The sequence below is a fragment of the Capra hircus genome, chromosome 24 (genome assembly GCF_001704415.2).
Source record: "Capra hircus breed San Clemente chromosome 24, ASM170441v1, whole genome shotgun sequence".
In the NCBI taxonomy this organism is placed as follows: domain Eukaryota; kingdom Metazoa; phylum Chordata; class Mammalia; order Artiodactyla; family Bovidae; genus Capra; species Capra hircus.
The window spans coordinates 46,702,863-46,718,541 of record NC_030831.1 but is presented as its reverse complement, the minus strand read 5'-3'; the positions used below and the strand labels follow the sequence as shown (position 1 = coordinate 46,718,541).

The following is a 15,679-nucleotide window of genomic DNA, read 5'->3' as shown; positions in this document are numbered from 1 at the left end:
CTGACCTTGCTCGGCTTTCTCGGTGGAAATCTCCCCGGGAGCGCGAGGACGCGGCAGCGGGGGTGACTCAGTGCCCCGCCGCGGCTTTCTTTCCTGCCTCCTTCCAAAATTTCGGGATTCAAACCCGGCGTTTTCCGCCCCACCCCTCCCCCTCTCCATTCCCCGCCTGTCATTACCCAGACTGTCCGGGTGTTTTGTCCCCCACCTCCCATCTGTAGAACTGAAGGCCGACCTTCGCGCTCTCCCTCGCTGCGGGCCCGGGGATCAGACTTGGCCCGCCAGGGCCGGGGATCGCACTAGGCGACAGATCCGGAGCTCGGCCGGAGGGGGCGGTGCGCTGCGCTCTCCGGCGCACAGGCGGACCTAGCCCGGGCCCAGCTCCCCATTGGCCGCCACCTCGGCGGGAGGGGCCGCCCGGGCTCGGGGCACCTGGCGTCGCCCCTCCGCAGGGAAATCGGAGGCTGCCGGGCATGGGCGCCTGGAGGTAAAGGCATCGGGAGGGAGGCCTGGGGTATCTGTGGAGCTCGGGGAGGCCAGCCCTGTTCTGCCAGCTGCCCCGGGGCGGGCGGCGCTCGGATTCTCCTGCTCCGGCTTCGGCAGCCGGAAACTTTGCTGCGAGAAGTCCCCCACCCTCCTGATTGCGCCGAGAGGCGCCTGGTGGGCCGCGCGCCCCCGGGGGCCCCTCAGCCCCGCGCGTGATTGAGGGGGCCCCCAGGCGCCAGGCGCCCGCCGCGCTCCGCCGTGCGCGCGCGGCCGCCAGGATGCGCTACGCGGACCCCTCGGCGAACAGGGATTTGTTGGGGAACCGAACTTTGCTCTTCATCTTCATCTGCGCCTTCGCCTTGGTGACCTTGCTGCAACAGATCTTGTATGGCAGGAACTACATCAAGAGGTAAGAAAATCCGAGAGCGGGTAGGGTGGCGCGGAGCCCGCGGGCAAGCCCCCAGGTGGCAGCCGCAGGCTCCGCCCCGGCGTGGCCCGGGTGAGCGACCCCCGGGTCTGCACTGAACCTCGAGCAAAGCCGCGTGAGGTTTGGGTCACCGCGCTCCTAAGCGCATCTCTCCTCCCAGCTGGAGGAGAACGCCTGCGTCTAGCGCTGGCCAAAGGGGCCCGACAACTTTGTTATGTTGTGGAAAACGGGGGACAGGATGGAATTCGGACCGACCAAGCTGAGGATAAAAACATATGAATGTCCTGAGCGGCCTCAGGGGTCAGATCAGTGTCCTCAAGTCCACAGTGCTGGGGCCATCTGGTTGGAGGGGAGGCTGCCGGTTGTGGAGGGCTCAGAACCATATAGGGTTACCTCTCAAGTCCTGAACTTTTGTGGGGGCCTCTGGGGGAAGAAACACATTCCACCCCCCACCCCCCGCCCAGGAGTGCAGAGTTAGGTGTGGCGAGGTGGATAGTGGGCTCGGACGATGCGACAGAAACAGTGAATTCTTACAGACCGGTAACCACTGGCACCGGGAAACTCACCACCCGATCCCTTCTGAAGCAGATGGTTCCGTCTCATCCTTCGGCAGAAGGTCAGAGCTGCAGCAGAAGTTAACCCTACCCACTTGGGCCCCCCCTCCTACCCCATTTCATCCGCGGGCAAACTCCATTAGGAGAAAGGGACTCAGCACTCAGGCACGGCCTCAGTCCCTGCGTGCGCAAAACTCGGAAATGCCACAGTGGGCTTCTGCCTGCGGCTGGCTGAGGGCAGCCGCTTGGGGTTACAGGACCTGGGGAAAGGGCTACGCTAGGATCCTCCCATTTCAGAGCCTCTTTCGGAAAGACCCCACTTCTCTTTTCTGCACAAGCTTTTTCCTTTGCTGTCAGATGTCTTCCTACCCTCGCTGCCCCTCCCCCCACCAGACAGATAGAAAACAAAACGCCTGGCTAGCTATATAAACATCCCGGCTTCTTCCCTAAACTTCCGAATAATAAAACAGTTCTTCTCTTTGCATCCTTTGGAGTCCACATCAGTCGCTGGCGTCCTAGTCTGGGCTGCATCCAGGGATGGGAGCAAGTGACACTGCTATTGGGCCTGGGCTTACCCTAGGAAAGTCAAACAGTTGGGCTATTTTCCACTCCGCGTCCTGAGCTGGGGAGCGTGAGGCCCCTTGGCCAGAACATTTGTTCCCAACCAGCGACTGCCCCGACCTTCCCAGAGAGCATTCTTCTCTGGTTAAGGGCAGCTGATGAGCGCTGCATGGTGCTGGTAGCTTTAAAGGGAATTTTCAGAGTCTCCCGGCTTGCTGCAGCCCATTGGGCCTGCCGCCCACCCACCCCCTGTCCCCACTAAGATGACCCCGTGCAAGGACAGTTGGGCCTGAAACGGCCTGCTTGCTGCACTTGCTCCTTAGCAGGGTGGCTCTGGGTTCCTACGCTCTACTGGCACCTACCCAGAATGGCCCCGGGGTTGCTTAGACCCCTGCTGCCTTATCAACACCGGGAGAATATCCTGCCCATGGCAAAGCGCAGCTCAGCTTCTAAGTGCTCACCCTGGCAGGCCCTCGTCTTGGGCTGATGAGCTGGCTGCCTGGAATTCGGCAGCCATACCAGTTGCATCCTGCCTTCTAACACAGAGACCTCGTCCTCCTTAGTCTCAGAGGCCACCTCACAGGCCTTGCTCCAGGGCCTGGATGAATTCAATCAAGTAAGCAAACTCACATGTACTTGATCCCAGCAGGGCACTGTAGGATCTTTAAAGAAGATGCTGTGGTCCTGGTGTTCAGGGGATTGATGTCTAATTGGGGAAACATAGTGGCCACAGATGAGCTAAGACGTGGTGTTGAGATGTTTGAGGAGGAAGGCGCCACCGGACCGGAGCTGGGAGGGAAGAAGACCACCAAAGGAGGTGGGACCCGACTGGGCCTGTGAAGGAAGGAGACGCTTTGGGCAGGTGAGGGAAGTGCAGATCGAGAGCCCAAAAGGGCAGGAGCCAAGGTGCGGAGATGTAGCCCCGCTGCCTTGCACCTCCTGGGCTGACCCTACCTGTGCTGTCACGTGGGGCTTTAACCATTGATCAGCTGGACCATCCGAGAGGCTGTCCGGACCCTTCGCCAGGTTGCGGCTGCCACACCGGCCCACGAATAACCTCTGTTCCCCTATCTTGTTTCTTACATGTCTCATCATTGCCATGAACTGACTTGATAAGGTTACTGGTCTGTCTCCTGTGTTTCTACACTTGACACTTGAGTGCTCCTCCAGTAGATGCCCTGGAACGGCCTGCGTGAAGTCACCTGTGTGGTCACTGAAATGCATGTTCCTGGGCCCCTCTCTGGGAGTGGGACCCAGTAACTGGCCTTTTTAATGAGCTCCTAGGGTGATTTGTAACAACCTCCCCTCTGCTGCTCTAGGCCTGTGGTTCTCAATCAGGTCAGTGTCGCTCCTCGGGCAATGTCTGGAGACACTTTGGATTGTCACAGTGGGGAGAGGAGAGCATCTGGCATCTCTCAGGCTGAGGCCAGGGACAGGGCTAAAGATGCTACGATGCATGGCCCGCCCACGACAAGAAAGACTTATCCCGCCCCAAATGTCAGCAGTGCTGAGGGAGAGAAACCCTGCTCTAGATGAATGCTCCATGGGATAGGGTTCACTTTGTTTCGCCCCCAGCTGTACCCTGAGCACCAAATATGGTGCGTGGCACATAGTAGTTTCTTGAAATATTGGGTAATGGAGAAATGATTGAAAGTGCATACCTGCAAGGGTAGTGAACTCAGGAGACCAGTGACGATGTGGATCCCACTAAGGTAAGGGGGAGTGTAGGGAATGGGAAGTTCAGGGAAGGAGGAGACAGATGTATTTTTGGGTCAGTGGCTTCAGGGAAGTGCTTTTTGGACTGAGAAGGACAGTTTAAACTTGGTTCACAGGGAGCTGCATGTGGTCCTTGAGTAGAGTAGCAATGTGATCCAAGCGAAGGAAGGCTCTCTGAGCCTTTCAAGAAGGGGGGTAGAAAAGGGAAGAGGCTGGGAGGCTGTTGACACAGCCTGGTCAGAGGTGAAGAGAACATGGTGCTGGAGGCAGATCTTCTTGGGAGCTGGGGACTCATGCAGGCAGCCGTTCTTTGCTTCTGGGCTGAGCAGGGTGCATGTAGTCAGCAGAGCCTTCATTGTTTGACATGACGCAAAGAGCTCAGGGCCACAAACAGGGCCAGCTGTTCCAGCGAGAATCAGGGACAGATTCCACCAGAAGGAAGTGGGGGTGTGAGCCAGTGCACATTCTATTTTTTTAGTTGCCTGGCCACTCCCCGTGCTATACAGGGGGTACGTCCAGGAAGGGAGGGGAAGGGGAGATGTAGAGAGGAAGGCGGGCAGTCCTGGTGGCTTAGCGGGCGCCGGGTCTCTACTGGAGTAGGTGCGCCGGTACGGAATCAGAAGGAAAAGGCAAGAAACAAAGCTGTGAATTTTGCCCTTGGTGTTTCTTGGCTTCCACGTCTGTTCTCACTTGAACAAATACTTAATGAAGATTTCCTACACGCTGAACCCACAGTGATCTGCAAGACGGACACCGCCCAGGGTCCCCAGGAGCTCACAGTCTATGGGGAAGACAGAATGGCACGTAGCACACGCATAGGCCTCGCTGGAGATCCGGACAGGGGACTCTAAGGATGTGGAGCGAGCCGTAGCAAATTGGTTGGGATGTCTTAAGGAGCAGGGAGGTAGGCATTTGAAGGGGGTCTTAGGGAAAGGGGAAATGACCCATAAGAAATAGAGGTGGAAGGAAGGGGTATGAAACCCAGCTTGAACAACAGTTGAAAGGTTCAGGGGAGACTTGAGTAATTCTTCATAACGCGTGTATAGCTGGGGGCCAGAGTGAGGCAGGCAGAGCCAGATTATGGAGAACCAAGTGGAAAATGACTTCTTCCCGGATGGTTCAGTTGGTAAAGAATCTGCCTGCAATGCAGGAGACCTGGGTTTGGATCCCTGGGTGGGGAAGATCCCCTGGAGAAGGAAATGGCAACCCACTCCGTTAATCTTGCTCGGGAAATCCCATGGACAGAGGAGTCCATGGAGTTGCAAGAATCGGACACAACTTAGTAACTAAACCACCACAAGTGGGAAATATGTGAGAAGGAGCTTGTCTGGAGGAAAGAGGGTAACAAATTCAAGTCTAGATCTGCTCAGACACTGAAGGGCAATCCAACAACTCGTCGGAAAGGAGCTCAGGAACTGTGGGTGGACAAGAGCCAGACAAACAATGGGGATTTTGGACTCACCACACATCAAAATCAGCATTTTTCCAACTTTCATGATTGTTATACACGATAAGTTATACCCAGGGATCCAGAACACACTCTCATACACATCCATCTGAAAGAAACATTCTGTGAAAGAATGTTTGGCCTGATCATGAGAAATCTACTTTAATATTTTCTATTCTGCTTCATTAAAAATTCCATTTTACTTCATTTAAAAAATAAATTCAGCCTTAAAAGGAAGGAAATTCTGATAGATACTACACTATGGACAGACCTGGAAGACAGTATACCAAGTGCTATAAGCCAATCATAAAAGGACTATATTATATGGTTCCACTTATATGAGTTCTATAGAGACAGAAAGCAGAATGGTTGGTTGCCAGGGGCAACTTCAGGATGGAGGAATAAGAAATAAGTGTTTAATGGGTACAGAGTTTCAGTTTGGGAAGATGAAGTTTGGGAGCCAGACACTGATGATGGCTGCACAACACCTGTGGTTGTGCTGAGTATCACTCAACTGTACAATGAAAATGGTTAAAATGGTAAATTTTACATTTATTTTACCACAATAAAAAAATAATTCTGGGGCATACTGCTGCATTGATTTTTTAATCTATTGGTTGAAACCCTCAATTAGAAAAACACTGGCCTGTGTGATGGAATTGGATGACATCTTACCTAGGGGAGAGCAGAGTGAAAGATGGCGATGGGCAGGGGCACAGAGGAGAGTCCCAAGGGCTTGCCTGCACAGAAGGGCTGGAGAAAGGAGAGCTGGCGTGGGAGCTGAGGCTGCAGAGAGGTGGGGGTGGAGGAGAGTGAGGAGACGGAGGTGCGGGGGGAATCTAGGCAAAATGATACCTGGCTGGGAGTGGGCAACCGTGACGCACACTGCAGAGGGATCTGTGCGAAAGGGCCTATGCAGTTTTGGCAACAGGGCAAGGGCGGTTTGGGTGTGAATACTGGAAACATTATGTATTCACAGGATCTACTGATCTATAAATTCATAAAGTTTACCCATTTTCTAGAATGTGCTATGCTGTGCCTACTTGCTGAGTCGTGTCCAACTGTTTGAGACCCAATGGACTGTAGCCCGCCAGGCTCCTGGGGCTGTGGAAAGCATCTCTACATTTAAACTCTCCACTGCTCCAAATCCCCTTTGTTAGTGCAAAAATCTTCACATAAATTCATATCACTGGAGTGTTCAGTTCAGTTCAGTCGCTCTGAACTGAACTCTTTGCGACCCCTTGAACCGCAGCACGCCAGGCCTCCCTGCTGCTGCTAAGTCGCTTCAGTCATGTCCTACTGTGCGACCCCATAGACGGCAGCCCACCAGGCTCCGCCGTCCCTGGGATTCTCCAGGCAAGAACACTGGAGTGGGTATATCCATCACCAACTCCCAGAGTTCACCCAAACCCATGTCCATTGAGTTGGTGATGCCATCCAATCATCTCATCCTCTGTCATCCCCTTCTCCTCCTGCCCTTAATCTTTCCCAGCATCAGAGTCTCTTCAAATGAGTCATTTCTTCTCATCAGGTGGCCAAAGTATTGAAGTTTCAGCTTCAACATCAGTCCTTCCAAAGAACACCCAGGACTGATCTCCTTTAGGATGGACTGGTTGGATTCTCCTCGCAGTCCAAGGGACTCTCAGGAGTCTTCTCCAGCACTACAGTTCAAAAGCATCAATTCTTCAGTGCTCAGCTTTCTTCACAGTACAACTCTTCCATCCATACATGACTACAGGAAAAACCATAGCCTTGACTAGACGAACCTTTGTTGACAAAGTAATGTCTCTGCTTTTTAATATGCTGTCTAGGTTGGTCATAACTTTCCTTCCAAGGAGTAAGCATCTTTTAATATCATGGCTGCAGTCACCATCTGCAGTGATTTTGGAGCCCAGAAAAATAGTCAACCACTGTTTCCACTGTTTCCCCATCTATCTGCCATGAAGTGATGGGACCAGATGCCATGATCTTTGTTTTCTGAATGTTGAGTTTGAAGCCAACTTTTTCACTCTCCTCTTTCACTTTCATCAAGAGGCTGTTTAGTTTTTCTTCACTTTCTGCCCTAAGGGTGGTGTCATCTGCATATCCGAGATTATTGATATTTCTCCCGGCAATCTTGATTCCAGCTTGTGCTTCCTCCAGCCCAGCATTTCTCATGATGTACTCTGCATACTGGAGTGTTAAAGACTTCAGTTACTTACGTTTTAACAGAGGGGTAACGGAAGAGCAATTACTGTTTTTTTTTTTTTTTAAGGTAGAAAGGACACTGTGTGATCTGGTGGCAACCTGCAGTTTATACTTAGTCTCAGAGGAGGACCAGGTAGACATGGGTCTTAATGCCCTCCTTCAGTGTCTCTCAGGAGCTTTATCATTCTCCGTAAAGAATGTGAACATTTTTGTTAGATTTTTCTCTAGCTGCATAGTTTTTAATGCTACTGTAAAAAAATCTTTTAAAAATAATATTTTCTGTCCATTTGTAGCTAGCATAAAGAAATTAATGTGATTTCAATGTATATTGTTTTTATAAAACAGCAAGCTTGAGGATAGTAATAATAATCAACACATAATGATAGTAATTTATCTGTAGAGTCTTCTGGGATCTCTATGTAGACATTTTCTTCTTTCATTACAACCCTTTTACTTTAATTTACTTATCTTACTGTGCTGGCTAGAACCTTTGAAAGCATGTCAGTGAATATCCTGGCTTTAATCCTGATTTTTTTTTCTTATAATTTATTTTTAAAGAGTAGCATTATTGAAATATAGTCATAAAATCCACCCATCTATGAATTCATAAAATTTATCCATTTGAAGTGTACAATTAAATGGCTTTTAGTATGTTTGAACAGTTATGCATCCCTCATGCCAATCAATTTTAGAACATTTTCCTTAAACCCCCAAAGAAACACTGTACCTCTTAGCCATCACCCCGTAGTACTCCTATACCTCCCAGCTCTAGAAATGGATAAATACACTAATCTGTCTCTTTAGATTTGTCTATCCTGGACATTTCATGTAAATGGAAACATACAGTGTGTGGTCTTGTGTATCTGACATCTTTCACTAAGCATATTTTCAACATTCATCTGCGTTGTAGCATATATCAGTACTTCATTTCTTTTTTTAATTTTTATTTTATATTGGAGTAGAGTTGACTACCGATGTTGTGTTAGTTTCAGGTATATAGCAAAGTATTCAATTGTACATATACATGTATTTATCCTTTTTTCAAGTTCTTTTCCCATCAAGGTTATTACGAAATATTGAGCAGAGTTCCCTATGCTATACAATAGGTCCTTATTGGTTATCTATTTTAAATATAAAACAGTGTGTATATGGCAATCCCAAATCAATACTTCATTTGTTTATTGATGAATAACATTTAACTTACAGATATACTATATTTTGTTTATCCATTAAAGATGGAATTTAGGTTCTTTTCACATTTTTGCTATTATGAGTAAGGCTGCCATGAGCATTGTACCATGGCTGTACATGTGTTTCTGTGGATGTGTGTTTTCATTTCTCTCGGGTATACAAGTGGAATTGCTGAGTCATATGGCAACCCACTCCATATTTTTGCTTAAAAAATTCCACAGACAGAGGAGCTTGGTGGCTACAGTCCAGAAGGTCACAGAGTGTCGGGCAAGACTGAGTCCACACACACAACACACAACGTGGTGACAAGTGGAATTGTTAGGTCACATGATGGTAACTCTATGTTTCATCATTTGAAGAATTGTCAGACTGTTTTCTGAAATAGTGACACCATTTTACACTCCTTCCAGCAGGGTATGAGGAGTCCAGTTTCACCACATTCTTGGAAACACTTGTTATTATCTTTTTGATCATAGTCATCTTAGTGGTTTTGAAGTGGCCTTTCATTATGAGTTTGATTTTGTGTTTTCATGATGGCTGCGGATCTGGAGCATTCTTTCCTGTGCTTATTATTAGCTGTATGTATTCTTTGGAGAAATGTCTATTCAGATTCTTTGCCCATTTTTAAATGGGATGATTTGTCTTTTCATTATTGGGTTGTAAGTGTTCTTTGTAGATTCCAAATATAATTCCCTTGTCGGGTATATGATTTGAAAACCATTTCACTCATTTTATGGGTTCTCTTTTACTTTCTTGATAATGTCCTTTACAGTATGAATGTTTTAATTCTGATGAATTTCAATTCACCTACTTTTTTCATTGGTTGCTTGTGTCTTAGGTGTCATATCCTAGAAACCATGGCCTATTTCCAATATCAAGCGTCACAAAGATTTACCCCTATGGTTTCTTCTAAGAGGGTTTTGTTTTTTTTTTAATAGTTTTTTCCCTTACTTTGAGACTTCCCTGGTGGCTCAGACATTAAAGTGTCTGTCTACAATGCGGGAGACCTGGGTTCAATCCCTGGGTCGGGAAGATCCCCTGGAGAAGGGAATGGCAATCCACTCCAGTACTATTGCTTGGAAAATTCCGTGGACAGAGGAGCCTGGTAGGCTATAGTCCATGGGGTCACAAAGAGTCAGACACGACTGAGCGACTTCACTCCCTTACTCTGAGGTCTTAGAGCCATTTTGAATTAATATTTGTATGTGGTGTCATTAATCCTGCTTTTAAGAGGAATAATAGTAAAGTGTCACCACTGCGTCTATCTACTTAGTTTTATTTTGTTTTGATTGTTGTCGTAGTTTTTTGTTCGTTTTGTATCCTCTAGTAAGGAAAAGAAGGTTCCCTTATGGAACATGCTAAAAGGTTTTGTTGTGTTTGAATATTAATTTTAATCAGTGTCTTTTTCTACATCTATTGGACTTTTTCTCCTTTACTCTTTAAAAAAAAATGCTTTGATTTCTTTATTTATATGACTGCACCCCATCCTAGCTGCAGCATGCAGGATCTTTAGTTGCAGCATGAGAATTCTTAGCTGTTGCATGTTGGATCTAGTTCCCTGAACAGGGATTGAATTTCGGTTCCCTGCATTGGAAGCACAGAGTCTTGGCCCCTAGACCACCAGAGAAGTCCCTACTTTACTTTTTTGATGTGGCTGTTGTTGTTTAATTGCCAAGTCATATCCAACTCTTTTGCGACCCCATGGACTGTAGCCTGCCAAGCTCCTCTGTCCATGGGATTTCATTGTGTTAATAGATGTTAAACTAGAATTTTAGAGACAAACACAGCTTGTTTGTGGTACATTATTTGTTTCATACAATGTGAGATTTTGTTGACTAATATTTTATTTAAGATGTTGAATCTCATGTTCTTGAATGATACTGGCATGCAATTTTTAAAATGTTTTCTTTGTCTAGTTTTAAAACCAGTCATGTCAAATGAGTTGGGAATGCTTCCTCTTTATCTATTTTCTGGAATGGTTTATGCAAGTTTGATATCTGTTTTCTGAAAGCTTGGTAGAATTCACCTGTACAGCCATCAGCACCTAATATTTTCCTTGTGGGAAGACTCTAAATCACCAATTTTGTCTCTTTAATGGTTCAAGGCTATTCAGGTTTTTATATTTCTTCATTCACTTATTGGTAAATTATATTTTTCCAGAAAATTTTCAAAAATGTTCAGATTTATTTGCACAAAGTTCATAATATTCTTTTACATCTCAGGTTTTGGTTCCTTTTCTATTCCTAACATTGTGTCTTTTTTCTATTTTTAAATGAACTTTATTAAATGACTGATTTGGGGCTTTGTTGATTTTTCTCTTATAACTTTCCTATTGAATTCATTAATATTTTTTGCTTTGGTTTTATTCTCATATTATTTTTCTAGCTTCTTAACTTGGATGCTCATCTTTGTAATTTTCAGTCAGTCAAACTTGGGTCTCCCTCATAGCAGGCAGATTCTTTACCATCTGAAATGCCCCTTTCAGTCTTAAGTATTTTCCAAGGTAAACTTTTTAGGTTATAAAATTTCCTCTAAATAACTCTCTAGAGTTATTAATCATAAATTTCTATGATTTGGGATGATGATGATGACAACAACTCAGAACTGTCTTAGATTTACAATGTGTCACATACCAGTCCAAGCACTTTATATGTTACCGCACTGAATTCTAACAACAAATAATAGATACAATTACTGCTCTCATTTTATAGATGAGGTAACTGGGGCACAGTGAAGTTAAGTAATTTGTTCATAGTCATACAGCTCCTTTTTGTTACCTTGAAGTATTTTAATTATCTTGAATTCCAAATATTTTCTAATTTCTCTCATGATTTATTTATATTTGCTCGTAAAGTTTGGAGAAGGGATAAGCTACTCACTCCAGTATTTCTGGGCTTCCCTGGTGGCTTAGCTGGTAAAGAATCCTCCTGCAGTGCGGAAGACCTGGGTTCGATCCCTGGGTTGGGAAGATCCCCTGGAGAAGGGAAATATACTCACTCCAATATTCTGGCCTGGAGAATTCCATGGACTGTATAGTCCATGGCGATCGCAAAGAGTCAGACGTGACTAGATTCTTTCCTGCTCGTAAATTTAGAAGTGTTTTAAAAGTTTCAGATTCTTTCTTTACCTACTTTTTTGAATTTTTAACCCAAATGAATTGTGATGTGATGTTTATAAAGTGGATTCCTTGAAATTTGTTGAGATTTTCTTTGTGGTCTAGTATGTGGTTGATTTTCATAAATATTATTTGTGTTCCTGAAAAAAATGTGATTCTCACATTGCTAGGTACAGTATCCTTACATATCTTTTCAATCAAGTAGTTTTTAATTTTTTAGTCTTCTGTATCCTCACTGGTTTTGTTTGTTTTTAGTTTTTTGGTTCACTTGTTCTGTCGATTTCTAAAAGATATGTATTGAAAATTTCCTCCATGATAGTGGATTTATTAGTTTCTCTTTATCAACTTACCAGGCTTTACGTTAAACATTTTGAAGTGATGTTATTGGATGCATACTAGTTTAGACCTATTGTCTTTCTAGTGAACTGAATCTTTTATTAAAATGTAGGGAGTTTCTTTGTTTTTAGTAATGTTTTGACCCTTCAATTTGATGTTGTCTAAAATGAATATAGTGAGGCAGTTTTCATTTGGCTAGTATTTGCTTGTCATATGTCTCTTTATCCTTTTTTTCCCCAACATTTCCATGTCTTTCATTCCATGTCTGTATAACCAGCATATAGCTACAGTTTTTAGTTTGACAACCTCTATCTTTTACTTGGGAAGTATAGTGTGTCTACATTGATTGTGATTACTGATAAATAGTATAGGATGTTAGAATATTATTTCTTCCATTATATTTTGGGTTTTTTATGTATTCTGCTTTACTTTTTTTTCCTACCTTGATTTTGAATTGTTTGTATTTTCTTGGGTGAAGGAGGAGGTTTCTAAGAAGAATCTTTATCTTGGGTAGCCCCTGTTGCTGTTGCAAGGGAAGCATGGATCATGGGGATTGACCGATGCTGCCAAGACTGCTGCTGTTTTTAGAGCTCATCTATGGCTTCTTTCCTTGCCAGATCATTCATCCATTTAAGGAGTTTTATACATACTGTGAATATATATATTATATATAAATACATATTATATTATATTAGATTAGATTATAATATATAATATAATATAAACATAATACATTATATATAATATTAATATATTATAATATATTAATATTATATTTATAATTTAATATATATTTAATTTATATTTATATTTATATATAATATTTTTAAAATATTTAAATATAAATGTATTTTTATATATTTATAATTTACATATAAAAATAAATATAATTATATTATAAAATATATTTAATATTTAAATATTATATTATATAAATATTTATATTTATATTAAATATTTATATTTAAATATTTGAATATTTAAATATAAATATATTTATACATTTATAATTTATATATAATTTAATATAATATATTTATATATTATATATTATAATTGTATTATAATATTATATAATTATATTATAAAAATATAAATATATTATAATATAATAATAATATATGTAATATATATATTGTATATATAGGGACTTCCCTCGTAGCTCAGTTGGTAAAGAATCTGCCTGCAATGTAGGAGACCTGGGTTCGATTCCTGGGTTGGGAAGATCCCCTGCAGAAGGAAATGGCAACCCACTCCAGTATTCTTGCCTGGAGAATCCCACAGACAGAGGAGCCTGGTGGGCTCTTGCGTCCATGGGGTTGCAAGAGTCAGACACGACTTAGTGACTAAGCCTCCACCACCGTATATATATTAGGTGTATTTTAGCATTTTGTAGTGGGAGATGTTGCAGATTGGGGTCCCTGGAAAGAAAACTCTTTGCCAGAGATTTGAATGCAGGATGTTTATTAAGATGTGTTCTTGGGATCAACACCTAAAGAAGGAAGAAGGACAAAGATTGAGCAGAAGGAGAGACTGAGCTGCAGTGAAGTCCCAGAGAAGGCCATGGCCTTCTCCCCCGGAGGTGGAGCCGCGGAGTGTTCCCTGAGTTGAGGCTTCCTCAAGGTAAGGAGGCTGGGCCTTTGCACCTCTGCTGCTGCTGCTGCTGCTGCTGCTGCTGCTGAATCACTTCAGTCGTGTCCAACTCTGTGTGACCCCATAGACGGCAGCCCACCAGGCTCCCCCGTCACTGGGATTCTCCAGGCTCTAGGTTGAATTTTTAGTCACTGGATGCAGATGCTTCTGGAAGAGAGTGTGGTCTTGGCCAAGTTGGCTCTCCTTATATGGGATGATTCCCAGAGGAAACTGAGAGTTGGGGGCTGTCAGCTCTCCGTACCCCAGCAGGTCAGGAGGAAATTCTTCATTCCTGAAGGGGGACGTGCCACAGAGGGGTTTTCAGCATGCCATTTTGCCAGAAATAGAAACCCTCGAATATCTCCATCCCCTATGTCCTCTCCAAACAAAAGTCTCACCCCCATGATCAACCTGTGCCTGAAGCCCCACTCGTTTTTTTTTTTTCAAAGAACAGAGTTGCCCAGTATAGCATAGACAGAACAATCTGCCCTGCAGGTCCCAAAAGGATCAGCTGAAAGAGAGTAGGGGATCACCTGACTCTTAAAGGAGACCGTTGCTCCTGCCAGCTAAGGGTCTTTCACACATCACATCTGTCCTGACTCTGCAACTTTACCAGCTTTTCCCTATCTGCTGTGCCCTCCCAGTTATCTCTGCCAGTTCCAATCCTGCTTCTCCTTCTGTTCTCAGTCCACAGTGTGTGCCCCTGCTCTGAATTCGTAGCACCTGTGCTAGCTGTACTCAGCACAGTCTGCCCAGAGCTGCCCTGTTGCCTTCTATCTGAGAGCACAGCAGGCAGGACCCTAGACTGGGCCTGCCTTATCCTGCCTGGTGTAGACAGGACTCTTCCGTACTCTTTCCTCCAGCCTTCCTCTTTCCTGCATCTCAAGGGTACAGATCTGCGCTGCCTGCATATGGCTTGTGCAGCCTGATATTTGAGAATATGAAACTGGGTCAAGGAAAAGTACAGCCTGACTTCATGCTGTATCTCAAGTGTGCATTCAAAGGCTCTTACCACTGATCCCACACTTCCCCTCAGTTCAGTTCAGTTCAGTCGGTCAGTCATGTCCGACTCTTTGCGTCCCCATAAACTGCAGTACGCCAGGCTTCCCTGTCCATCACCAACTCCCAGAGTTCACTCAGACTCATGTCCATCAAGTCCGTGATGCCATCCAGCCATCTCATCCTCTATCGTCCCCTTCTCCTCCTGACCCCAATCCCTCCCAGCATCAGAGTCTTTTCCAATGAGTCAACTCTTCGCATAAGGTAGCCGAAGTATTGGAGTTTTAGCTTTAGCATCATTCCTTCCAGAGAATATCCAGGACTGATCTCCTTTAGGATGGACTGGCTGGATCTCCTTGCAGTCCAAGGGACTCTTAAGAGTTTTCTCCAGCACCACAGTTCAAAAGCATCAGTTCTTCAGCGCTTAGCTTTCTTCACAGTCCAACTCTCACATCCATACATGACCACAGGAAAAACCATAGCCTTGACTAGACGGACCTTTGTTGGCAAAGTAATGTCTCTGCTTTTGAATATACTATCTAGGTTGGTCATAACTTTCCTTCCAAGGAGTAAGCGTCTTTTAATTTCATGGCTGTAGTCACCATCTGCAGTGATTTTGGAGCCAAAAAAAATAAAGTCTGACACTATTTCCACTGTTTCCCCATCTATTTGCCATGAAGTGATGGGACCAGATGCCATGATCTTCGTTTTCTGAATGTTGAGCTTTAAGCCAACATTTTCACTCTCCTCTTTCACTTTCATCAAGAGGCTTTTTAGTTCCTCTTCACTTTCTGCCATCAGGGTGGTGTCATCTGCATATCTGAGGTTATTAATATTTCTCCTGGCAATCTTGATTCCAGCTTGTGCTTCTTCCAGCCCAGCATTTCTCATGATGTACTCTGCATATAAGTTAAATAAGCAGGGTGACAATATACAGCTTTGACGTACTCCTTTTCCTATTTGGAACCAGTCTGTTGTTCCATGTCCAGTTCTAACTGTTGCTTCCTGACCTGCATATAGATTTCTCAAGG

At 44.7% G+C, this 15,679-nt stretch overlaps 1 protein-coding gene across 2 annotated transcripts in view; it reads left to right on the top strand.

The window, feature by feature from the left end:
* The window catches only part of ST8SIA5 (ST8 alpha-N-acetyl-neuraminide alpha-2,8-sialyltransferase 5), a 69,738-nt gene continuing 54,448 nt past the window's right edge, over positions 390–15,679 (top strand). Inside the window, exon 1 of one of the 2 annotated variants that reach the window (XM_013974426.2) lies at positions 390–892. In XM_013974426.2, the coding sequence (XP_013829880.1) occupies positions 762–892 (131 nt within the window). In that variant the 5' untranslated portion in view covers positions 390–761. The remainder of the gene's footprint in view (positions 893–15,679) is intronic. The other variant, XM_013974425.2, reaches the window with a different exon arrangement.